The sequence below is a fragment of the Harpia harpyja genome, chromosome 11, assembly GCF_026419915.1.
Source record: "Harpia harpyja isolate bHarHar1 chromosome 11, bHarHar1 primary haplotype, whole genome shotgun sequence".
In the NCBI taxonomy this organism is placed as follows: Eukaryota; Metazoa; Chordata; class Aves; order Accipitriformes; family Accipitridae; genus Harpia; species Harpia harpyja.
This window is the reverse complement of record NC_068950.1, coordinates 37,181,281-37,206,869: the sequence shown is the minus strand read 5'-3', so window position 1 is coordinate 37,206,869 and position 25,589 is coordinate 37,181,281. Positions and strand designations below refer to the sequence as shown.

The 25,589-nt window shown below is 41.5% G+C and overlaps 1 protein-coding gene across 2 annotated transcripts in view; it reads left to right on the top strand.

Annotated features, from left to right (window-relative positions):
• The window catches only part of LOC128147873 (BEN domain-containing protein 5), a 980,343-nt gene that overhangs the window by 861,277 nt on the left and 93,477 nt on the right, over positions 1–25,589 (top strand). For both annotated transcript variants that reach the window (XM_052801053.1, XM_052801052.1), the window contains exon 10: positions 12,844–12,996. In XM_052801053.1, the coding sequence (XP_052657013.1) occupies positions 12,844–12,996 (153 nt within the window). The remainder of the gene's footprint in view (positions 1–12,843; positions 12,997–25,589) is intronic.

The following is a 25,589-nucleotide window of genomic DNA, read 5'->3' as shown; positions in this document are numbered from 1 at the left end:
CAAAAGATGAGAGGAAAAAAACCCCACCTAAATGCCTCCATTTAAATGTAAATTTTGACTTTTCACGTCTGACGAAGTAGGGTGTTTGTTTTTTATAAACAATATATATATATATAAAAATAAATGCCATGGAATTGAAGGAACAAAACCCCTCTCTTGTTGATATTGCTATATTTTCTGCATAGTAATCTTTGCTCTCATCACGTTACGTATTTTTCTGTTTCTTTTTACTTTAAAACTAATTTTGCTGTGAGAACAAGAACAGGATCGTTAGGAGGAAAAACTCTTGCACTGGCTTGCACAGAGAAAACATGCCATCTGCCTAATATGTTTCATCTCGTGTCAGTCTAAGCTGTGTTGTTTGGGTTTAACATGCCAGTCAGTAGCCTAGAAAGAGCGCAGGCAGCAGCTCTGACACATATCCTGGCTAGGGCTCCAAATCCTTCCCGCTTTTCAGAGGCTGCGCTCACTATGAAATAGGCCACAAGATTTTGGGCGGAAGGTACAGTTCTCATCACCTACCCTGTCCTCGCATTAGAGTCCGAGAGGCATTTGTGCAAGGAACTGAAGTGGTTTGGGATGTATTTTCAGTCTTCACCATATCACACTGTTAAGAAGCAAAGGCAAAGACCCAGCCTGAAAGTGGTTATTTCAAAGAGGTCTGGCTGGTGGGTCTGAGGGGCTAGTGGTTGAGGATGTGGTGGTGTCTTCCCAGTGGCAACCACACAGTACTAGCTTCACCCTTCTTTGCTGTGTTAGGGAAGAGCTGGAGAAGCCATTTGGCATAGCATCACACAGAGACATGCACTTGAGTCCCAAAACCAGAGCAGTCGTGCAATGGAGCCCTCCTGGTTCTGAGCTGGCAGGTCTCTACTGTCTGTCGGTCTGGAGGTGGGCCAGAACGAGCTCAGCGTCTGTCCCTGTTTCACCGTGCAGTGTGGACTCGGCTGCCTGCAGGGACGGGGCACGTTTTGGGGCTCAGCACTGTGGTCAGGACCCATCAGTGGGCAGGTTTAAGAAATGGGGCCTTCTTTATCGGATGTTGCCTCTTTCAGTCACAGAATTCTGGCCTGATAAATGGATGGCACATGTCTCAGCTGGGTAAATGTAGCTGGTCATATTTTGTTACACTGTGTCTAATAAAGACTTTAGCTTATTTTTTTATTAAGAAGTTGGCAGACAGCTTTAAATGTCTGCCTAAGGACAAAACGAACTGAGTTTTGTAGATAGCTGCTTTTTTTTCTTAATAAATAAATAAATGGAGAGATTTTTATGTTGATAATAAAAATAACTAATGCAGAGCTTTTTCTACTAGTGCCTGGAGACATGGACAGATGTGGGATTTTGAAGGGATAAAGAATTGAAATCTGTTGGCAGGTAGTTGCTATAAAAATGACTATCCTTCCTGCCTCTTATTACAGACCAACATTCAACAAATGAAGAGTCTCTGAGAAAGCTAATGATGACAGGATCAGGTTCCAACCATCAGAGATAGCAGAAACCTCCTCCCTTCAGAGAAATCTAAAGTTAAAGGGAAGTGGTTGAGTAAGCTTGGAGCTTTATTAAAGTATACTTCCGGACTTTCTCCGACTCACAACGTGGTGTGTGGGAGTGTGGAGCGAAGGAAACTGCCAGGGAAACTATGAAGAAACAGAGCAAGTTCACCAAAAGTTTGCTTTGCCCATGAGTTGTCTGCCAAAGTTTTGTGCAATCGCTTGCCGCCTCCAGAGAACTTTCACTCCGCTGCTGTTGCACGTAGTTGGTTTCTGTCTTGCTGTGTGGTCTGTTGTTGGAATAAGAGGGTAAACCTCTGAGAAAACAAGGTTTGCCCACTTCTACCCTTCTGATTGTCTCCCCCATTCCACTTCAGGGGGTGTGAGCGAGTAGCTGTGTGGGGCTTAGCTGCCTACTAGGGTTAAATCACAATAATATTGCTTCACAATGCAATCATATTGTAGGGCCAATCTCCCGAAGCAGTCAGTAACATGTATCACAGAATCGGCTACTGACTAGTGTTTGGTGACTCAGCCTGAAAACAGTATTCTGGACCATCAGTGTTGATGCAGCGTTTAGGAGAGCAAAGATCAAATGTTGGTCTGATATACCTACGATTCAGAGCAAATTGCTGTCTGTTATAGACAGCTGTAACAGTTACAGAGGAGAAGGATGAAAACAAGTTTAAAGTATTTCTTTGTATTTAGAGATGCATTTTTACACACACACACACACACTTATAAAGGTGTATATATACACACACAGAAGAAAAAGCAGACAAAAACTGCCTAAATCTCTAAGTCAACCATTGGCAGTGTGGGTCAGCTGCTGCTATCTAGGGTGGGAAATATCCTTCTTCAAAGTCCTACTATACCTTCATTAAGTTTTGCCCTGGTGAATCCTCTTGAGATTGTCACCCTCTGATTATTTGTTATACCACTGTGCTGAATCTTGAGTCCCTGATGTTTCTGCAAGACCTCAATATTCTTTCTGTAGGAAATGGTAAAAAAAAAAAAAAAAAAAAAAATAGTAGTCCTCCAATATGTCCTTGCAGGGGATGTTGTCCGAAAAGCAGATTCGTCACCTGGTGTGCAACGAGCCAATAATCACACGCTGGGGAGAAACGTTCATTATTTCATATTTGCGCAAAGATGGGTGCCAGGTGGTAATTCCACAAAGCTAGCACACCCTACGGTTAAACAAGCAAGCAATTTATACGGTTTCAGATTCACCCACTTAGTTTCCAAAGTCCTTTCCCAAAATCATTGTTGGTAGTCGCTTATATGCCACCATTTCTATTGGGCTAAGGTTTTCTCTGTTTCGAATTAAGGGTACAGTGTTCTTTTATTCTATAGCACATGCTCAAGAAGTGTGAGGAGTAAGTCTTCTAGGTCTTGAATTGAGTCGCTGGTCATGATCTCCCCTTGTCACCTTTACCTTTCCCTCAGTTACCACAGATGTCCGCTGACTTCATGCCCATTATCAATTACTCAACTCTTGTCACCTTCTAGGGTGGGATGTTTCCTTCTTATCGGTCTTTTAATTCTTCTTCAAGGTTCTTCAAGGCCAAATTACTCCAGGATGTCCTTGGTTAAAGAATGCTAGCTGTTTTGTTTTCTGATTACAAATTATTGTCTTTAGACTGTCAGCTTAATATACATACAAAGAACATCTTGCATAGAAAGAAACAGATCATTTCATGGTTTTAGGTTAATCTTCAACAGGGATACATTGTCTTTGCAATCTGATGACTTTACGTATAGGCACAGTTAGCTGCCCTGCTGTTTGGTCTGACAGGCAGAACACAAGGTGATATTGCCTACAGCAGTATGTTTACCTATTGTCCAGTGTGGGTAGGGGAATATTGGAGGAAAAAAGTTTCAGATACAACTGATGCTGATAAGTGCCTTGCAAAAGGCATGATATGTTATGCTTTCAGTTGTAAAAACAGATCCTTCCAAAATGACCATTACATTTTAGCTTTTATAGCACTGTACAGATAATAAATACCGCTACATATAAAGCACACAGAAAACATTCTGTAGTTTGGTGCAAAATGCTATGCTAATCTGTCTCTGAGTAGGCCAAACCCAAGAAAAATCTTTTCTTCCAGTTGTGGGTGAATCTTGGGTCAACAAGAGAATATCAGGGACAACTCTTTTTTATTTGTTGGCATGCTGTGTCCCCCCCGCCCCCAGTAGCTATGTCTCATGTATAGTCCCTAATCTCTTTCAGTGTCCTTGTGTTCCTGTTTATTGGCTTTCACTTTTATCTCTTAACTTGGATGTGCTTGTTGCCTGCACTGAGCACAAGGAAGGAAAACAAAGACACAACTTGCAAAGGAACAGAATAAGACTAACAACCACGGATAACTTCTGCTTGTGGCAAGGCTGTGCCAGGAAGATGAAGAGAAAGAGTTAGTTTGCTTTTCAGCTGTCAATCACTAGTAAAGCATGTGGGCAATGTCCATCCCCAGCCTTCCTGTCTGTCCAAGCTAGTAGATGGCCACATAACCTTTGAATGACACATTTAGTGTTGTTTCCTTCCACCTGACTGGGCAGGTTTGCAGTTTGCATGCAGGTATGTTTATTTCTTTCTTACTCCACATGGATCTATGTAAAATAAGAACCACCACTACAGGTCCTCTCATAGGTACAACTAATCAGATTTTCTGGGTATGTTGTTAGTAGGTGGAAAGAGACACTCATGGGCCCGTATAAGAAAATGTACAGGTATAAAATTAACCTTTACCTTTGATGTCCAGCTTGTAGTTACCATTGGTTTAGGTGCTTCTTCAGCTGAAAGCTTTATATAGAGTAGGACCTACCTTACAGTAATTTGTCTAATCTCTTTTTAAAGTAGACAGTTTAAACAGTAGAACTATGCATACGTTTCACCACCAATCAACACCTTAACTTTTTAGAAACTACAAATGTCTCATTCCGCAGCACAGATTTAGGTCTAATTGGAAAATAAGAGCAGTGATGCTGCATCAAACCCAAAGTCTATTTGGCTCAGTGTCCAATGACTTCTTGCAGATGCTAAGGGATAGACTAAGCACAGGGCAAAGCTTCTGGAAATGTGTAACTTGGGGATTTTCTGACCAAGAAATTGTGTCCACTGCTTTGTGTGTAGTAACATAATGGAATCTTTCTCTTTGAATTTATCTAATTGATCTTTGAGTTCATCTGTGTTTTGGCCAAAATCTGGTGGCAGTGAGTTCTGCAGTGTAAGTATAAACTAATTTAAAAAGCACTTTATTTTGTTTGCCTTAGGTCTTCTGCCTGATGACTTTATATTCTGCCAGCTGTTACTTATTTAGTAAGAAATAGTGAATAATGCCATATATTATTTGAGAGACTAGAGAAACTGGTTGTTATAGAGTTTGATTTGACTACATGCAATTTGTCCAACTGGAATGTTCCTAGGAAATTAGGGGACAGGGAGCCATAAGCCCTAGCCATTGTTTTTGAGTCTACCACTCTTTGCCTTTGTAATTGGAGGAGAGGCAGGTAGTGTCTTTGGGCCTTATTTATATACTTGCAAAGTAAAGACTGTGCACCTTGGTCAGAAGGTTCTGCAGAAGTATAGTTAAAAGTTATTGGTAAAACACAAAACGGTTAATACTGCTATGAAGTGATTAGTTGAACAGGAAGTCACGAGCTTAATGTAGTTTCAGGTGTATAAGCAGCAATTAATGATATCTGAAGACATTATATGACTTGCGTATGGTTACACAGCAAGCAAGTGGCTGTCTAAGGAACAGTACCAAGGAGTGCTAAAACCCTCAATGCAGCCACTGGGAGCACTTCAGCTGAGCAAACTTTCAGAACCAGACCAAAGACAAATTGAATTATCTGGTAAAAACATGGTCATTTACATATTTCTGTTTTGTTACCCAATTCTCTTGCTTTAATTATCAAAATAAGGAACAGTTACTGCCTCAGATTTTTTTTTTCCCTTCCGCTCCTTCCTTCCCTCTCCTTCTGTCTGTCTGTCTTGTAGGGTTCCTTCCCTCTCCCAAAAAGCTGTTGATTCTTTTGCCACAATTCTCCCTTCTCTTTTCTGAAAAGCCCTCTTTCTGTAGAGCCAACGCTGTTCAGTAGCAGACAAGTGAGCAAGGTAGGATTTACAGAACTTGTTCTGCAGGGCATATGGTGGGGACGTGCAAATGAGGTCTGAGATGGGCAGAGCCAAGTGAGGTAGGGCGAGGTAATGCCCCAAGATTCACTTCAATCCCAACGCTTTATTCTAATTATTGAGGCAGCTAAAGACTTCAGAGCTTGCGAAGGTCAAAGCCCATGTTGCTGAGTGTATGTGCATGTTTGCTCCTACATGAGGGAGAGAGAAAGGATGAGACAGAACAATGACTGTCATTGTTCAGACTCACCTTCTAGTTTTGGCTTGGGGTCAGGCCCAAAATCCAGAAGAGTGTATTTCCTGGTTCCTATTCCTTTAGGGTAAAAATTATATAAGAATTGTCCATGCAGCTGACCCAAAAGTCTTGTCTAAACTTGATCTGGGTCTTAACATTGTCTCTTTGGCCCCTCTCTAATTTAATATGCATTTGAACAGAAGTGGCTTCTTGATAGAGCCTTTCACCTCCAGGTCACCCTTTCAAATCCAATTCAGGCCTGTCATGACCAAATGTTACCACCATCTGACGGCTCTTCTGTGTCCTGTGTGAATTGTTGGCTTCAGTCCAGTAGCTGGTGGACAGGTGCCTGAATTGCAAAAACTGCCAGAGCTGACACTAACTGGACGCCTCTGCAGAGGGGTCAAAGAGTGAATCAGCCTGGCAGATGAATTAATACTTAACTTGTACGCACTGTGATGCTTTATATCTTCAATGTGCTGTACAAACGTCAGCTAATCCTCAGGAGGTGTTGTTATCTGCACTGGCAGGTGAGAGAAGCAGGCAGATAAAGAACCAGAATCAGAATATGCATGCTGCTGACCTCCCACTCTGAGGCCAAAACTATGAGTTTAGCTCCTTTCAGGGCTACTGATGGGCACACCAGAGCAGGGTTCAAGCTCATTGAAGGGAGTCCTATGTTCTTCTATGGATAAAAGCTTCCTTTACTTTTTAAGACAGGCAGTGTTGATGGACATGCCATCATTTTGCTGTATGAATCCATGGAACCAACAGAAGACCCCTCTCCATCCTCTTTGAGGCACTAATGAGTCACGTCAGATTATGCCTATCATTAAGAGGTATCATTATTTAGGTTGAGAACTTGCTGTGTAACCAGATCAGTAAATAATTACTTTTGAATGGCAACTGGGTTGGAGTGCTTCGTTCCAAAAGACAACAGCTCTTGGAACGTCATTGAAATAATCTGAAAAAAAATGCGTGAAGTGTTATGAAGAATTGCTAGAAGGTCATACAGAGTTAGTGGTACATCAGTGTTTGCAAGCTGCTTCCGTAGGGACACTTAAAAGACATTGTCAGATTGTGTAAAGGTGTCTACAGGAATAAGGAGAAATTTGCTTTTGTGCTTCATATCAGTGAGAATAAGAGTGGTTCTAAACTGGCATTTTCCTTTCTCTGGAAGCAAGATGAGGAAATTTTTTTTAAAATTATTTTTTTGCAAGGGTTTAACCTTTTAGAAGGTTTTTAAAAATAGTAAACCACTTTTCTACTATTAATTTCTTATGTAAATAATTGCTGTTGTTGCCATGGTGTTTACAAAGGTGAATGGAGCAGGTGGCCCACGAGATGATGAATGGAAGGAAAAAAGATGTTGTCCCTATGGTTACAAAGGGGTAGTGGCATACGTCTGAAATAGTGCCTCTAATAAGGTGGCACTTACATCACTTGCAAAACTGGAGATGACACTGACTTGTCAGAGGTTATAAAGAATGGTAAAGGAAAATGTTCTTGGAAGTATTTCACTTTTTTTTTTTTTTTTTTGGTGAGGGTTTATGCTGGTCCTTTCAAATTTGGGGAAAAAAATATGGGGAGAAGATAGATGTAAGAAAAGTGATTTGGGTAAAATTCACCTTACTAGGCATACAAATCCAGTTAATTCAAGGGAAGCTTGAAAATGTGAACCATATCCAGACAGTTTGAATTCCACCTCATGTTCTCTTGTATAGTCGGGAGACAAGTGTTGTGCATCCCTAAAGAGCGATTCAAGGCACTGGGCAGAGTTCCCTGGAGCTGAAAGGGCCAGGACTGGAGCTTTCTAGCTGAATGTAGACTGCTGAACATGTGATGCTGAATGGTCAGTTTTCCTTTATTTTGCTTATTAGCACATTGTGCTTGTGTTTTCTGGTGTCACCACTGTAGGCATTGCCAAAATAACTAAGCTTGGGGTACAGTGTGTATGTCAAAATTGATACATTTGAGACCTATGCAGAATTTTCTTTTGAAAGATTCTGGACCTGAGGAAGCACCAAAGAGCCGGTCTTCTGGGAATTTATGAATCTTTTCTGAACCCAAAGGGGAAAACTCCTTATGCTGTGCCAACTGTTGTATGTCCATTTGCTTCAAACAGTGGCTTAGCAGTAAGAGCGCAAAGTCTGCCTGGAGGCTGTTATGTTCTCTACCACTAATGACAAGCCATGGTTTTAGTGGCTTGTATAAAACATTGCAAGGAGTTTATCCCATCTCCTGTATGAAATATTGGAGGGAAGAAGGCTTTTGGACGCCCTCTCTCTAAACCAATTGCTATGCCCAAGAATTAATAAAATCCATATTGAAGTGACAGCTGGTGGACAGGGCTGGCTTCTTCCTGCATCATTTGTCTCTCTAGTGGCTCATGTTCTGGGCTCAATGCACATTTATCCTTTTATTACGGCTTTTATTGATTTTTTTTTTTTTTTTTTTTTTTAAATCTCTGTTTCCTTAAGAATCATACTTGTGCTGTTCAAAATCTAACTTTGGTCATATCAGCACTAGCTATTAACATAATTCTTTCCTATTGCTCTTTAATTACTGACCTTCCAGAGACATTCAGCTAATGAAATAAAAATGCAGACAAGTGAGAGTATATTTTCTCAAAACTTTACATGGCATCATGAACCAGTATCCAGTTTCTGTGCTACTTTGACTATTTCTTATCTTGACAATGAATGTGAGCTCTTACTCTTTATCTGCGATTTCTTTGATTTTCTCCCCTTCCTAATTTATATGTATATTTCTAAAGCTGCCAGAAACTTTAGACTGACTCAGGACAACAGTGGAAAGTGTGTGTCACAAAGGCAGGGTTTCAAATGAACACTAGAGCAGAAATTCATTTGCTTATTTATTTATTCTGGTTTTATGTGGTAAGTGGCAAGAAGAGGCAAAGACCATTCTTTTCAAGGGAGAATGTTAACAGTTGTTTTCCAGGAAGTGGGGCTCAATCATTGCCTCTGTCAGTCTAGTGAGTGATTTCTGTTTTGACACACAGAGCAAAGAAAGACCAAGTCTGCCTTTGTCTTCTCCAACTCTGTAAGCTGGGTCATCCAGGTAATTACAGCTTTACTTAAGAAAGAGAGTGTGAGAGAGAAAATCTCTGCTGCTTGTAAGCACAAAGAAAAGACACTTGAGGGAATTAAATTGCATGATGATTTTTATAAGGCATCTGAATCATTTTGCATTCCACTTCTAAAGCAGAAAATTATGAGTTTAATATCATATCGTAGGATGTAACTTGTAAGTCTCTCAGAAGGCAGCTGTGGCATCCAGAGATGTTTGAGCCTGGTTATTCATTATTTTCTGCTTAAAGGCTGAAGCAAATGTGACTATGAGACTTTGAGCCACCTCTAAATTGATTCCCATTCTTACTTGTACATGTTACTACATTAGAAGCCATAACCAGGGTGGGTTCTGCTTTGTAGATACTGACAGATACCCCTGTGGTTTAACAGGAGATAGGATTGTTTTTTGTTTTAAGTGTGTTTGTATGTGCTCATGTAAATGCACGCATACATTTATTAACCTCATTCTCCCATTAAAATTCTATCTCAAAGAGAAACAATTTCAGAAAGTCAGCTCTCTGCTGATTTTTCTGAAATTCCCATCAGTCGGTGACATTATATATTTAATAAAATGTTAATTCAGTGATCCTGCCTAAATTGCAGGAGATCAGTAATTATGTCAAAATCTTCCAGAGAACTGAAATATGAAACTCTATTCCCTATCTTAAATTTGTAGTGTGGCAGGGGGTGAAACAGTTCCTACACGTAAAGTACTTATGAATATGTATGACTCTAAAGAGAGAGAAGAAATACTATTATTGTTCAGGAACATATCTTAATTCTGTGAAACTTGATGCAAACAAATTGTCTACTACTTGGGGCATGAGGTGGCAAACTTTGAGTTTAATGTCCAAGTGACTGGGCTGCTATTGTCCAATTTAAGGCCACAATATCTTTGTGTCTGTGAATAAAGAGAATTTTTCCATTAGGAACTCGTGTTATATTAACAATGCACTGAATTATTTTGTTCTGTAATGAAGAATGCTCAAGATGTTTCCCTTTGATAAAATAAGGAGTGTGATAAAAAGAAATGTGAAACACTGAAATATTGTTCTGCTCACATACAGCAGTGTCTGGGAGCAGTATATCTAGCTGGCAATTACTCTAGCAATGTTTAACAACTTACTGAATAGGATGGACAATTGCAAATTTGGACTATATTTAGAGGGCAGGAATATATGAAATAGAGTTTTTTGTATGTTCAGTAGGAAGGCAAGGAACAAAGACCAGAAAAAACAGTTGAATAGTTCTTGTGGGCTGACTTAGGAAATTACTTTTGAAATACGTTGTAATGAATGACTGGATAAATGTTTTTAAACACTTGTCTGGGTGATGAGCTATCTGTTGAATGTCATGGTTTCCAAATAAGTGATCTGGAAGCTTAACCTTTAGGTGAAGGAGATATCTGTGAAGGACACTGTTCCCTCACAAATAACCATTGTAACCAGACTATTCGAAAATGGTTTTGATGGTCAAAAAAGATCTTTAAAGAAATTTCAGCATGCCAAGAGATTATCTAAAATTTTCTGGAACACTTTTCTCAGCAATTTTTTTAGCAGAATCCTATGAGTGTTTAGAAAATATTCTCTAATGATACTGTGTTAGACTGGATGACTTGATCGATCGAATACTAAGCTGAGGCTCACGTCACACATGTTCTGCAGGTGAATTTCCTGCTGGATAGCCTACGGAAAGTTATCGTAGTAATCTGTGCCTCTGTGTCGCTGTTTGTAGACACCTTCTTTTGGAAACAATTCGATAACTATGGATGAATAAGTATAATATGACGCAGCACAAATCATACAGTTTACACCAGCACCTTTATTTGTGTTAAGACACAAATGATAATAGTCTGTTATACATCTCACTGTGCTTCTCAATTACTTTATATTAGTAAATATGTCCCTATAAAGTATTCTGTCTAGTTGTTCTAAAATAAGTATGACTTAGGTCACTGACTTCTATGTGAAGGACATTCATGCTTTACAAATATCCAGTTTAACTAGATTATCTCCTCACTTCATCATCAAATCACTGTTTTGAGACTCTACAACATGTTCTGTTTTATGGTGATATGCCAGGGTGCATCTGATCTCATCAAATTCTGTTTCTGATGGGGAAATTATCTTATGGAAAATAATATTACTCAATCTTGGTTTTAATTTCTGTATGCTTGGAGAGGAAGAAAATCCTATGTGGTATTTCATCCTGTCAATGCTAATCTTTCTCCTCAATGCTATATCTCCGAATAGCAGATGTGTGCTTTATTGCAGTGTTGGTCCTCTATAGCACAGCATAACGTTTTGGCAGGAGCAAACAATTTATTGTATTAGAGTCAAATACAATCAAATGTTCCTTTTCCTATGAAGCATGGTCAGATATTGATATTGCATTAGCTAACATTTTAACATAGGAGAGGCTTAATAAGATACAGTATTACTCTCTCTAGGCTGTTTAATTAAACTAAACAGTCATTGTGTATTGTACATTGGTTTTCTGCCAAGGGAAAGTAAATCTGTATCATATTAGTTTCACGTACCAAATGATGTTCTCCCCTCATCAGAGACTCTCTAGAAGAGCTGACACTGCTGTCACATGAACTGCATAATACAAACTGTGTTTGTATTACATTGGACTGTCTTGTAGCTCAGTATTCTCCAGTAGCCTGAGCAAGCTTTGTGTGCAGAGAAGACATGTGGCTGGAGAGCTCCATGTTGTATTTTACTGGCCAGGGTCCCTATTTGCCACCAAGGGGTACAGGGCTAAGTATCGTAACCCCTGTCCTGCTAACAGACCTCTTCTCCATCCCCTTCTTCGGGCAGGGAGATCTGAACTGTAACCCTCTGGTCACTAGGAAGGTTCTTACTGGCCCCATGATGGCCAGGTGACAGGGGTGGGTTTGTCACTGTCTAGTCACAGAGCACCATTTGTTCAGGACCAGAAGTTGCAAGAGTTTGGGGAAACTCTGGGTAATCCAGTGGCATCCGCTCTAGTAGCACTTTTTAGTACTGGATGTTGCCTTCTCACTGCTGTGAATGGCACTGTACATGGTGATCAAGGTGAACATTCACTCTTTGCCACTGATGGCAGGGGAAGTAGTATTGCCTATATATGAAGTGAGGAAAAAGATGTGTCCCTGGACTGGAGACTTGAGCAACATTTCCTTACAGAGCCTTCCGACACTGAATTGCCAATCCAGGAAGGGTAGGGGGAGAGCAGGCGCTTCTGTGTTAGGGGGTCCTGGTGTTTTCTTTTGAAGCAAGAGTTGATGCAGAATCACGTGGGATCACAAGCAGAGGCATTCAAGGCACTTGCTTTTGGGAGTTGTTCTGTTGAATTACCCTACGAAGTAGAGTAAGACAAAAACATTTGCGGTGTTCCTCCTTATAAACCGAAATAAACTGCACAGGAAATACTGAAGTCTTTTTTACACAATTTTGAGCCTGTCTTTCCTGGCGGAAGGGTACATCTGCATCTTGCGATGCAGAACTGTGCAGAGATGGCAAAGCTATGCCCAAACAATCATGCTCTAGAACTGGAAGGTGCATATTTTCATCAGTGGCACTAAGCCCTGTATCAAAGCGAAGGATAATGCTTTGGCTTTATTTTGCACAGTGTCCTGTGCTGCATAAATGCTCCAGTCTTCCCAGAACAAGTAAAGAAATGTCTATTGTGGTCCTGTGTTGCATCTCACATGCACTCACAAAGAGGCATGAATAGTTGGATGGATCAAAGCAATGTCTTTAGCATGGCTCTCTGATGCTGGCACCATGGTTAGATTCAAGGATGGCAGTATTGTATTTATGGGAGGCTTCACCTATGTAACACAGTTATGATTTATCTCATGCTGAATGTTTTTTTGTTGTTGTTTTCCCTCAACAGAAGATTAACCTGGAGTTCTATATTGACATCCATGCCCACTCTACCATGATGAATGGCTTCATGTATGGGAACATCTTTGAAGATGAGGAAAGATTTCAGCGACAGGCTGTTTTTCCCAAGCTACTCTGTCAGAATGCCGAAGACTTCTCTTATGTAAGCAATGTTTCTCTTAATTTTTTTTCCTAATTTATTTTTTAGTGCTAAATCTCTGGCTTAATTGGATTGTGTGAATTGTATTTTAATATGACTATAAGGCTACTTAAAATTTTTGTCATTATTATCTACGACCTTCCCTCTTATGTTATCCAAAAGTGATAAGTTGTGATCTTATATATTGTCATTAGACACATGAACAGACAGGGGTTCTTCATCTTCTATGTTGTAACCTTTGGTTCTGAATTATTGGAACACTTATTTTTTTATCAGAAGATCTTTTGTCTTTTGATCAATGGGATCAGCTTTATTGTTTCATTGTTTGTATTATATTGGCACATTTTTTTTACTTGTACACTTTAAATAATAATATAATAGCAAATAGAAGTAAAAATAATAAACTTTTGAAATAAAAGGTTAGATTATTTTCTGTTGAAAGTTGTGACAAAGGCAATGTATGCTTTTTAAATTCTTTGATATCACCATGGTAAACTGTTCTACAAGAGAATCTGCAATTGCTCAATACACGTCTTGTAACTTGGAAGAAAGTATGTGTGTAGGTATCTCTGGATATTGGAAATAAATGGTAAACTCCTATAAATGAGTTGGAAAGGGGCATATGTTTTTAGAGCAAGTTTCAAATAGAGTAGAACAGATCCTTAGCACACATAGGTTGCAGCAGCTCTGCAAAAGTCAGTAGATTTAAGACTCTGGTCCAGTGTGTTTCAGCTTTGTGTCCAAGTGTGACATCCTGGCCCTTTCCATAGCCTCTTTTGTCCATCAGTTTTCCTTGAAAGCTGTGCAAGTAGAACACACAACGCCCAAGCCTGCCTGCAACTGCTTGTTTGCTTCTCCTGGCCCACCTTAGACACCTGTGGAGCTGCCAGCTAAGCTACTTCTATACAGCTATCCCTTGCTCTCTTTCAAGCTGCGCACTCTATGTTTGCTTAAGTGGACAGTCTTTCAAACAAAGAGGTGTTTGATGTCCCATTTTGCTTTGACTGGGATAAGGAATATTCAGAAATTCATCTCAGCCAAGGCAGTGGGAACTTCCAGCCATGAGCTGTGAGGAGGAAAAGCAGTGGATGACATCTGGCAGCTATATAATAGGAACAGGCTCAATAAAGAATTACTTTGGAATCCTGCACCAAGCAGAGAAGAGCAGAAGAACCTACTGTTTGGGCCCTGATTTTGTCTTTTACGTTCTTAACCCTCTTTGTTACCTACCATAGGTTTTCCCAGTCTCTGCTGTCCTCTTTTTGCTTATACTTCATCCTCCTGGTACTGAGAGATAAACCTGGGTCTCCTCTCAAAGATGGGGACAGCTGGGGCATGGTGCCTGCCTCCTCTGCAGTGCCATCCCAACCAGCTTGTGGCAGAGGTGGTGGGTGGAGGAGGCTAGGGACCCTGCAGCATTTCATGTGTTTAGCTCTAGAGAAACAAAATCTAAAAACAGATACAAAAGCAGACGAGTCTGCAGAGCAAAAGAAACTGTAATTGGAAAAAAGGCCATTTTCATCATGGCAAGAATGCTAGCCTAAAGCTTTCTCATCGAGACGCAGTAGAGAATTTTTTTGTCTTGTTTTTGCGCATATTGCACTGTGGAGTTTGAGCGGGAAGTGAGTATAGAAATGGAGTTGTGCCACTGTTTTCTTGACAGATCTGTTCCAGCAAAAGGAAGGAGGAATCGAAACCTCCTGATTCTTGTCTGTTTCCCTATCCTATGGTAGTTTGTTTTATGCAAGAGTGGGAAAAAGTTTGGATCGGTCTCTGACTTCTCTAAGGCTAGGCAGAAGATACCCTTTGCTCTGTCTTTTCTGTTCCCAGGAAGGGGGCCTTTAGTAGACCAAACATGTCCCTTTTCTTCTTGAGATCAGCAGTAGCAGCTGGCCGGGTAATGCCTGGGAGGATGCATGGATTCTGTTTCTTCCTCTGTTGCCTCATAGTATTGTTTAACCGTTGTCTGTATGTCTTGGGGGTTCGGGGGACTGCTGCAGTGTGAAGCTTTCTGCAGGGCTTCTTGGAAAACTGTCCAGAGTGCAGAAGACCGAATCCATACAAAATGAGGAGGGACAGCAGCTGCATCTGTTCCCAGCTGCTTGGAGCCTGGGGAAGAGGGAGTTGGGTTCAAGGAACAGCCTGTTCTTGTCCAAGAAGACCTCAGTGATTGAGTTTCTTATCTGCACCTGGTTGTTTCAAAACCACTTTATAGATAAGGGGGCATTCACAGATCATAGTAATGAAAACCTGCAAATGATAGGAGTTCAGAAATTTTGTGCTCAAGTGTGGGATTTCTCTCTGTTACTGTAGGAGATTAAGTATTCCTTTTAGCGCAAGCCTTAGTTGACAAAGGGAAAATCTTTGAGAAAATGATGTAGGAAATAGAAGCCAATAGCTAAATAAACAGTGCAGTCTCTCCCCTTTGACTCTCAATCTCCTTTCTGTAGAAGCTGGCAATGGGATACATAGGTTGGCATCCAGTGCACCACAGTTTGACCTAGGTGCTGCTGGCACTCAGTACATTGGGCTTTCAACTCACATCCTACTGGTCTCTTGAGACCGGAAGCTTTTCCCCTGCCATCCATCCAAGCCATTCTTCTCCGGGCAGCTGAGGGGGTAGATGTGTTGGAAATGGAGACAGCCACAAAGTGTCCGACGTGTGTGAAGCAAGAGGAGTGAATATTACTGCTGTCTCCAAGTGGGCAAGTCTCTGTTCTCTTGTTTTCAGCTCCGGCCATGTGGGTTATGTGACTGGTTGGAAATATCAGGGGTGAAGTTTGCTGCTCGAAAGAGAGGAAAGGAATCCAGAGCTTCCTGCATTTAAAAAGGGGGGAAAAAAGTGTTGAAGATTAAAAATAGTGTATGTAAATATGCCCTATTGACTGCTCAAAGGGAAGGGGGGAAGTGCATCGTTAACATTACCAGGCTGGTGTTTGAAAGTGTGGGAATGGACCACTGTTGTTACTAATTAATTTTCCAAAGCTTCAGGAGGTCTCATTTACATTGTATGCTGCTGCGGCCATTTGTTGGGATTATAATACTTCAACAGCAGCACTTCAAGTGAAAACTGGCGGCTGCATGAAGTGTTGTCCATAATTGACTAGCTCCATGTCTTCACACAGCACAGAGACAATGTTCCATTATGTTATCCATTGACAGTATCATTGAAAAGATTACTCTCCTTAAAGCATCTGTCAACCTTGATTGATTTACAAGGGACAAAGAACTGAAAAGGTTTGAAGTGCGGGTACAATTTTTGCCACCGTTTAGCATACATAATGGTTCTCCTTTGATGTCAAAAGCTCATCTTCTATTAATAATGCAGAGGGCTTTTGAATGCAGGCTACTTGTATGGAGTTCCACACTAATAACCTACTTGCTGTGAAATGGGATTCACTTTGGAGAAGCAGTCATTTGTCTGGGTTTTACATGTTCAGAATGAATCCTGACTCAAAGGGATTTCTTTCAGTGCTCTGCATGATTGCAGCTGAGCCCGGCACGGGCTAGGGAAAGCAGGCAAATCCTAGCCTGCTCCTCCAGCCGAGAATCTGGCAGAAATCACGCAGCCAGATGCAAAGGAGCATGAACAACAAGCCTAAGACGATGCGATCAAATGCCTTGTGCCGTTCTGTCTGGCAACCTTCTATTAATATACTTTAGAGTGCATTTCATGCCTGGACTGCTTTCTTCACCTGTCATTTCCAATAGGCCTTTTTATTTAAATGACAGCATCCAAGGGAGATTGGTGATTAGAGTAGGGGATGGATAGGGGATTTGAGCCTGCATGCCTGTTGTAGGACCAAAGGCAAGTCACCCGATGTCTCTGTACCCTATCTGTTGAGCAGAACACTTAACCTCACAGTACTCTGGAAGGCTGACTGTGGTTTGCAGGTGAAAGTTGTGAAAGGGACCAGAAATTCTTCATTTGTACGTGATTTCAGAAACAGAGGCCTGCCTTTGGTTTAGCTGTCAGCATGTGAAGAGGAAAGTGAAAGAAGAGCTAGGAAGTTTTGCTCCCAAGTAAATACGTGAGACCTTCTTGGGCAGCTGTTTGGGGAAAAAGGACAAATTCTGCAAGGAAAACGTTTTATATTTTCAAGGTTTAAGAAGGATATTTTTAAACATTGGGGAGTAAATATAATCTGTATGAAAGCTCTAAGAAGGAGAGCTGACAAGCTCTTTTGAAAGGCTGACTCATTGGGTTTTAGGAGCAGCTGTTGACACCATGTCTGAGTACCTTACACATCAGCCATGGCTAGGAGTTGTTGCAGTATTTGGAGGGGTGTTCTTCATTTGACCTTTCGTGTTCTGGAGAGAGGATTAGTCATACCAACCAGACACAAGCACTTGAGCATTTCAAGAACCTGCTAGTCTTAGGGGTGGCTAATTTTGACCTTTGTGACAGTATGAGAGGAGACCATCTGTTCTCTCTGGTTCATTTAAAAGAAATAACCACAGCCATTCTTGGATGGCTTTATCACTTTGTAAAGATTGCTTCTCTTTGCAGTTAAAGGAGAAAGACTGGCCAGAGGTACTTGGCTTAATCTTGGTTTGTTTTTTGTTTTTTTTTCTTTGGACTCCGAACTTGTGGTACTTGGGATACCTTTGAGTTCTCATTTCATTTTCTTGTATTCAACCTCCCAGCAGAGCACCTTCCTTAGAAATACTGTTTGTCATCCTTTGTGTGCCGTGGTTAGCCAAAGACCCTGATAAAAACTTGAGGTCCTGTTATGTTGGGCACTGGATAACTACTGAGAAAGTCCACAACTCCAAGAGTCATGCTGGGAAAGAGACAGAGAGTAGGTAGGAAGTGACTTGCTTGAGGAAATCGGAGAATAAACCCCGGGTCTCCAAAGTGCCAGTCTGGTTTCTTTCTCAGCAGTTCCTTATGTTTTACACCATGCTACACACTCAACAGTGAAGTCTCTGAACAAGCCACCCAGTTTCCTTTAGGGAAACATGTTGTTAACCCCAGTGCCATAATGCTGTGACCTAAAACGTATTTTTGAGACTGTCATTGTCTCAGCAATATGAGAAAATTCAGATATGGAATGAGTTGCCCTAGTACTTTTGTTGTGGTTTTTTGTCTGGTTGGTTTGTTTTGGCTTTTTTTAGCCTGGATATCTAAAATTGAGCAACCAAGGAAAAGTTTTTAATCTATCTACATTTTCTATTGTTTTCCTTTTACCCACGTACTCCAGGTCTATTCTTATTTCCATAGCAACCCCCTCATCCATCCAAGCTTTCTTAGAGAAGATGTGTTCCTTCCAGGAAACCTCCTCCCATCTACCCATGGCAGCCTTGCTGGGCTGTTATCACTTACCCTGGCTGGACATCTCCCTCTTAGTCTTGTGATCCCTATTACTAATCGCAGTGCGTTTTGGGCCATGTCTGAAGGAAGTGCTGGCACAAGTGTCTGAGGGGGTAATAACAGCTCAAGAACATTGAATGATCAAATCCCAATAATCTGTTCCAAAATAAAGAAGAACCAGTTTGTGTTGCATACGGCTGAGCACGGAAGGGGGAGCAGCGAGCAAGTTGCTCAGACCTAGAATTCACCCTGAAGTGAAATCCATACTCACTTGCACCAGTCTCCTAAGCGCCTCTCTGGTGTTTCAGCAAAAAAGACCCTTGTCCCAGAAAGACAAAAGGTGTTGCATTCAGGTAGGTTTTGTTAACATCATGCAAGCTTAACAGATCTACTCAGAAATCTCTTAAAACCTGAGCACAACAAATGATCCTACCTTCTTTTTTGTTGTCTTGTACCAGGGCATTTCCAGGAAGACAAATACAGCTATTATATGCTTTAGCACCCCTCTGGGATGCATTTCTGCTCGCTGCTTCTTGGACATGTTGCTCCATAAGTTTGTTTGTTTGTTTGTTTATTCTGGAGGCTGGGTGAGGGGAGAGAGGAAACATGTTTCTGGTGGCAAAGGGAACAGACTGTAAAGCCTGTGCTTCTAAGCATTATAGGTTTTGGTTTCACAAGAACTCTGTCCTCTGGAGAGTCACAGCTAAGTGAAACTGCTCCATTACATCGTGCCAACCAGTCCACCCCTCTTTTTATACAGAGGGTTGAATTAATTTGTATTGCAAAGAAAAGGAAAAGGAGGGGGGGGGGGAAGTGTTTGAGTAAATGGATTTTCTTTCAGTACCTTCTTGCTGTGTTGTTTGTTCATATGAGAGTTGACAGTCCCTTCTCCATTCCCAAACAGGTAGAAATTTTGAATATCCACAGACGAAACAAGTTTTCATAGCAATTTTATGGTGTATTTTCAAAGACCATCATTACTCTTACCTAATGTCAACAAGCTGGGAGCAGGTGACAGCCTTTCAGAGTAGCACAAATGAAAGGAGCTCCTTAACATTCATATGCAAGCTACCTCTCTTGCAGAGTGCTGCAAATTTCACCCAGCTGGGACAAACTGTGCTGTGAAAAAGGTAGGAAGTCGGTTAAGAGCTGGACACCTGTCCCCCTCCCAGGATCTCTTGCTGGGTATTACCTCTTTAACTATATGTTATTTTAACATATGTAGAATACAAGTCTGTTTCAGAGAACTGTTCCGGAGCAGCGAGAGAGCCCAGGAGTTTGAGCAATGGGCTGTACTGGTTTGCTCTGGGAGCAGTGTACGCCATGCTGCCCCTCCTTAGGAGGGGTTGTAATCTGATTTAGACCTACAAGTGAGCAGAACGTCTCTGCCACAGAGCAAAACACTTTTTCTGCAGAGACACTACTCAAAGCAACTGCATGCATGATGGCTGTATTTCCCTTTCTGCTTCTCATTGTCCTAAGTTTCTGTCATTTGTATAAATGATTATGAAAGCACTCCCAGGAGACTGCACACACACTCATAAAACTACTGTAAAGAGAAGCATTGCAGGCTATTGCTAGAGGCTATTTTATTGTACATTTTGAGGAAACGTCTCGTTTTCTACAGACAAATAGGGAAACTGAGAACTCCAGAGACACGAATTATATTCTAAACAGTGTGATTATTCTGTACAGTTTAGACTAGGAAATGCCAGCTTTGGCATCTTTGGGGAAGGATGTGCTCTGAGAAGCAGAGGTTGCTATTAGTAAAAAATGGGGGAAAAAGTGGATCTTCATTATTACCCTGAAGCATTTGCAGATCCCTTATTTGTGTATATGACTCGTAACAGCTTGGGCTGGCTCTTTAAAGGGAGATAAGTTCCAGACTGATTCTCTGGTTTATGGATGATGGGTTTGTGCACAGGTTAATGGTTGAGTAGGTGACGTTGTCGCATGTGGCTAAGTGCACTTCTGGTGACAGGGAGAAGCAGACTCTTTGAAGAAGGAGCTGAGAGGACTGGGGGAAGTATGTTTTGGGAAAGAGTACACTGTGTCTGTGTGCACGTGTGTGTGTGTGTGTGTTTGGGGTGGCAGAATGTAGCGGCACAAGAAGCTCCAACTGAGGTTTGTTTAGAGGATGGGGTGAAATCTGCCTCCTTCTGCTGCCTTTTCTGAGTAGGTTGTGATGGGCTGCTCAACTCTGTAGGGGAGCCCTTGACTGACATGGTGGAGGTCTCAGATAAGGCCATCGCCACCTTGCTTTGTTTGGCTGCTGGGAGTTGTTTAAGAAGCTCTCTCAGAAGAGCTGCTGATTAGGGTTCCAGTTGCATTAGCTGCTCTGGTGAAGCCAGTGAACTCCATAAGCATCTTCAGTGCTGTAGCACTCAGGGAGGTGGGAGCTGCGAGTACAACCAGTTTCAGCGCATGTGAGGATGAATTCTGGGGAACACAAAATGCAGGCCAAATCCCTGCACTGGTGCTGCCAGTGTAACTGGTACAAGGTGCAGAGACAGGCAGCAGGCTGCAGAGACCTCCATCAGTCCTGGAGCTGCATGCCAGAGCACTGTAGAGAGCAGAGCATGGATATTAATGAGCAGTGAAAAAAAAAGTGCAACTATTGTAGTTCTCGCAGGTGAACAACTGAAACCCTGAAGCATGAAACCCAGTTGCTGTTCTAACTACAGAGTTTCCAAAAAGGGAGCTCATTTGATAGTTTTGGTTTTGAGGCATAAACTGAGAGCTTATAAAGCTCCCTCCTTCCAACCCCTCTGCTAATGACCATGCAAATATGTGTTTTTATCAGCAAACTTAAGCAGGCATGACTGAAAGACACTTGGGAGGGATGGGGAGGGGGAAAGATCTGGTATTCCTTCACTACACATTAAAGGGATAATGAAGCCCCTCAGGGAGCAGATGTGTGTGTGGTGACAAAGTACCTTTAAACTGTTATTTCCCTGAGGAGAATTGCACTTTAAAGCCTGACAATGTGGTGCTAGGCAGGTTGTGTTCATGGTACTACTACAATGTGATGCTGCCTTTAAGAAAGGGTGATTGCTGTCTGCTTTCCACTGAGTAGGAGGAAAAAGGCAAAAAGAGATGGGTAGTAGAATGGTGAAAATCTCTTAGGATTTCAGGCTATTCGGTCTTCAGGTTTCAGTTTCAGGCTTTTCTCTCTCACATTCTTAGGACAGGTCAAACTGTTTCAGATCTCTGCACGCCTTTTCTCAGATTTCTGCAAATAAAATTCTAGTTCAGAGAATATTCCCTTGTTAAACTCAAAGTTTGCTGCCCACCTCAGTGTTTCCTACTAGGCACGAAAGTTATGAAACAAAATGCTGTCAACTGCAGAGCTGTCAGTGAGAGTGAGTGAGCCCTTTTCACAGGAATATCAGTCCAATCTGGCTGTACCTAAGGGATCTGGAAAAACTCTAAGTAATGGAATCCCTCTTTGAAATGATCCTGAATATTTCAAAACCTTCTTTTCCTGAATTTCAGTAGTCACAAATGATTTTGAGATGAAATACTTTTTCCTCCTATGCATCAGAAACACGGCAAAGCTGCAAGTCGAGATGAATCAGGGAGTAATTTTGAGCTCTGTTCTCATTTTACCACATCTCTGCTCCCAGAATCCTTCCTCTTTGCCTGCTACCTCCTTCAGATCAGCTTTCTGCCTTTGGGATGTTTTTTTTCTTCTTATCTTTTTTTTTTTTTTTTTTAAATAATGCCATCTACATTTCAGATGCTGGCTGCAGCTTGTTTGTAAAATAAATTGGAAGAAGGCTGCCTGATAGAAGCCTCCCAAATGCCATGATTTCCAAGTCTTCAGACCCAGTTGGCATGGAGTTGATAGTCTATCACAAAAAACACTAACACATATGCTTTCCAGTCTATTAAGAGAGTTAATGGAGCTGGTGAGAGGTGGGTGTGAGGAGAGAGTTAAGTTGGTTTTGAAGTGAGAAGTTTCTGCAGTGCTTCCAGAGACAAGGAGAAAAGTTTTGCTTGTAAAATAGCTTGATGGGCTACTGGCTGCAAGAATGGCAGGGTCAAAGCAGTGATTGCTGGGCACACCATGGCAATAATTAGCTCTATCCATATGAGGAAAGTGAGCTGCCAGTTGCATCCCTCTTAGACCACCCTGTAGAGGGGCAAACAGAAGAGTCACAATTTGTGATATTGCTATTTACAATCTTCTGTGACAAAGATTTCAAAGCCAGTGCATTGCTGTGCTCTCTTTCTAACTTTTGCAGACTTCAATAAAGCATTCTAGAAAATGAGAGTGAGTTATAGCTGATACTGTAAAACTCTTCACCAAGATGGATTTGACATTGTCTGGGCTCCAGTCCATTTCCCAATGGCACGTCTATTCTTCCTTGATGACAAGTGTGTCATTCCTTTTTTCTAGAGCACTAACTACTAACTTCTTTATTATCACTTTTTCGCTACACTAGGGCAGAGAGTTGAAGGCTCATAGAGGTCAGACCTCTTTTAGAGGTCTTATCTTCTTTTAGAAGAAAAGCTTGCTCTTCAGCTATAAGAGCAGCATCAGCAGAAAACTCTGGTGAGGTTGTAATTGAGTCCTGATTACACTTGGCCATTGCTGGTGCTGATAAGTGAAGAACATGAAGCAATTTGTATGCATAATCCCAGTTTACCCCAGTAGGTAAAGGGTTTATTGCTCAACTACAGAACAAGCAAAATGTGGGCAGTTTTTCTGGTTTGGGGGTTTGGGTTTTTTTAGGAATAGTTAGCCTCAGCTGTGAAATACAGCTTATTTCCCAAATGGAAATGGCATAGGGTGATCCAGCATATTTTTAACTATGTGTTGTAATATGAAAACATTCTCTAATTATGAATCCTCTTAGTGTTTATGTCTCTGCTCTTCTCCAGGAAGGATTTCTAACATGATTCTCTGATTCTTGTGAGCATGCAGTTGAACATGCTACGTCCTTTTGTAAAACATTTCCTGGACCTACATCATCTATCTATATCAGCAAATGGGAAGACCTCTTTATTCTGAGTTTCATGCAGATACTCTGTGAGGACAAATGATCTTCTGGGAAACATTCATGTACACACTGGAGCTCAAGTTTTTGAAGATGCAGTTTGCTACTTCTTTCCATGGGCACATAAACAATCAATTGTGTTGCAGTAGATGTGAACAGATGGTAAAATCTATCTGTTGGATTTCAGGAACCTCCTAGACCTTGCTACATCAGAAATTAATCTTTCTCAATCTGTCAAAGCCTGTGACCAGATTTCTGTCTGGTTGCTGATTTCTCTCCTAATTACTTTGAGTCATTTGTACCTTGTTGTTTCCTTTCTTGCTGGGTTGGAGAAACACCTTAGGATTGATCATAAGTGATGTGCAGTCTATACCCTGGTTCCCATGCTACAAACCTGGCAAGGTCCGACTTGCACTGTGGTCATACCTTGATCCTTTTTCTCCCTAATGTGTTGAGCAATTTCAGAAGATGACAAAGATTCATTCCCCAACAAGCCCTGTATGAGAAAGTACCCTTTTGTACCTTGTCCCTTTGCCCTACCATCAGTGAAAGGTAGAACTGAAGCTACCATCCATCACTGGCTGGACACTGAGCCTGCTTGACATTTCAGCCCTTTCTGGCATCTCTTCTTCCGCTGAACAGTGGACCCGGATTTACCGGGTTTTGCCTCCAAGTTTTCCTTTTGTGCAACCTGAGGTTTTCTGATGCTGTAGCAAGACAAGTCCCCTGCGAAGTCACACATAAGCTGAGGAGGAGGTCCCACCTGTGGAAGCTCCCACCAAGCAGAACCACTCAGATTCCAAGTCCATCAGGGTGCCAAAGGGTGGACTTGGGAAAATTCAGTCTCGGATGTGTGAGAAATGCATTGTTTTCCCTTCTTGGTCTTTTGGAGCCACTCTTGTGATAGACTGATACAGGCATGCAGAGGCAATCAGTAAACTGCCTGCCCTTACTTTATGACTATGGACTGCTCAGGGCATTCATTTCAGTAGTTGTTAGCAGGACGATGGAGCAGTGCTGAGAAACCAAGAGTATCCCTCAGCCATATGGGAGCTGCCTAAGCTTTTGAGCTTGTAAGCTAGCTACCAGGGGGCTGAATTCACTGAGGAGAGACATTGTGTGGTAGTGTCCTTACCAGCCAAGAGACAAGACTGCCCTAGAGACAGGGGTTCTGGTACATTGAGAGGTCTAACCAAGGGCCAAAATTTTTTTCTGCTTTGAGATCACTCCAGAAAGAATTTGCTTGCAATTTTTTTTTCTTATTTCCTTCCACACATCTCTTTGTCTGTTGCAGTGTCTGAATAAGGTCCAACTGGTTTACAAATTTCTTTGTGCTGCCTGGCTGTTCACTGTCATTCCCAATGGGGAAACTGGTCATACAGAAGGTATTCAGCATAGCATGTGGAGGAGGAATGAAATCTGGTAGGAAGGGCTGGGGAAGCTGCCACTAATGCCTGAGATGTAGAGAGAGGGTCAGCACATCTTAAGGCTCTCAAGCGTGTGTGAAATCCAGGTGTAGTTTTCTGATGGGTTTCTTCCCACCAGAAAGTGTGGGAATCCTTCATCCTTCCTGGTCTGCTCTTTTAACACTGGATTCTTGTTGCTTGGCACCTCCTAACCCTGTAGATAGCTATTTGTTCACTGAATTTTTCTCACACAATCTGGGAAACAGAGTCCTTCTGTGAGCTTTAATGTATCTGTGCATTTTAATAACGAATTACTGTTGATTTTGTACAGATATCCCTATTTAAGAACTTCAAAGTCTTTGGTGTTTCCTCCCACCCTCCAGACTTTGTACTTTTTGCTGTTGCTGTTGTTGACACTCCCATGCGATTCAGCCTTGGAGAAATAAATATTTGTTTAGCTGTTCTCCTGCTGTGCCTGCTCAGTGCATTTGCTTAATGATGACTTCAGTTCAGCTTTGCAAGGGTTTTAGGGCAATAGATTCTCCCAGAAAAACAAGAGACTCATTTGCGGACAACTTTATCTGTGTTCTTTCTCCCCTCTTGCCCCCCCCCCCGCCATTTTCCCCAGATTAGAATTTGATTAAATAAATGTGCATGCAAAAGGCTCTTTGTTTGCCATGATAATACATGGCTTTTCATAGCCTTTGTTTGAGCATTATCAGTTGTCAAGATCAGTTCTGGTGAGGAGTCAAAATTTTGCCTGTTTATTTCTCCACTCCATTTACCTCAACTTGAAACAGTGAGTAGAAGGTTGGACTCAAGCAAGTACCTGCTGCCCTTCCTTGTCATTACAGATTCAAGAAAATTCAACTA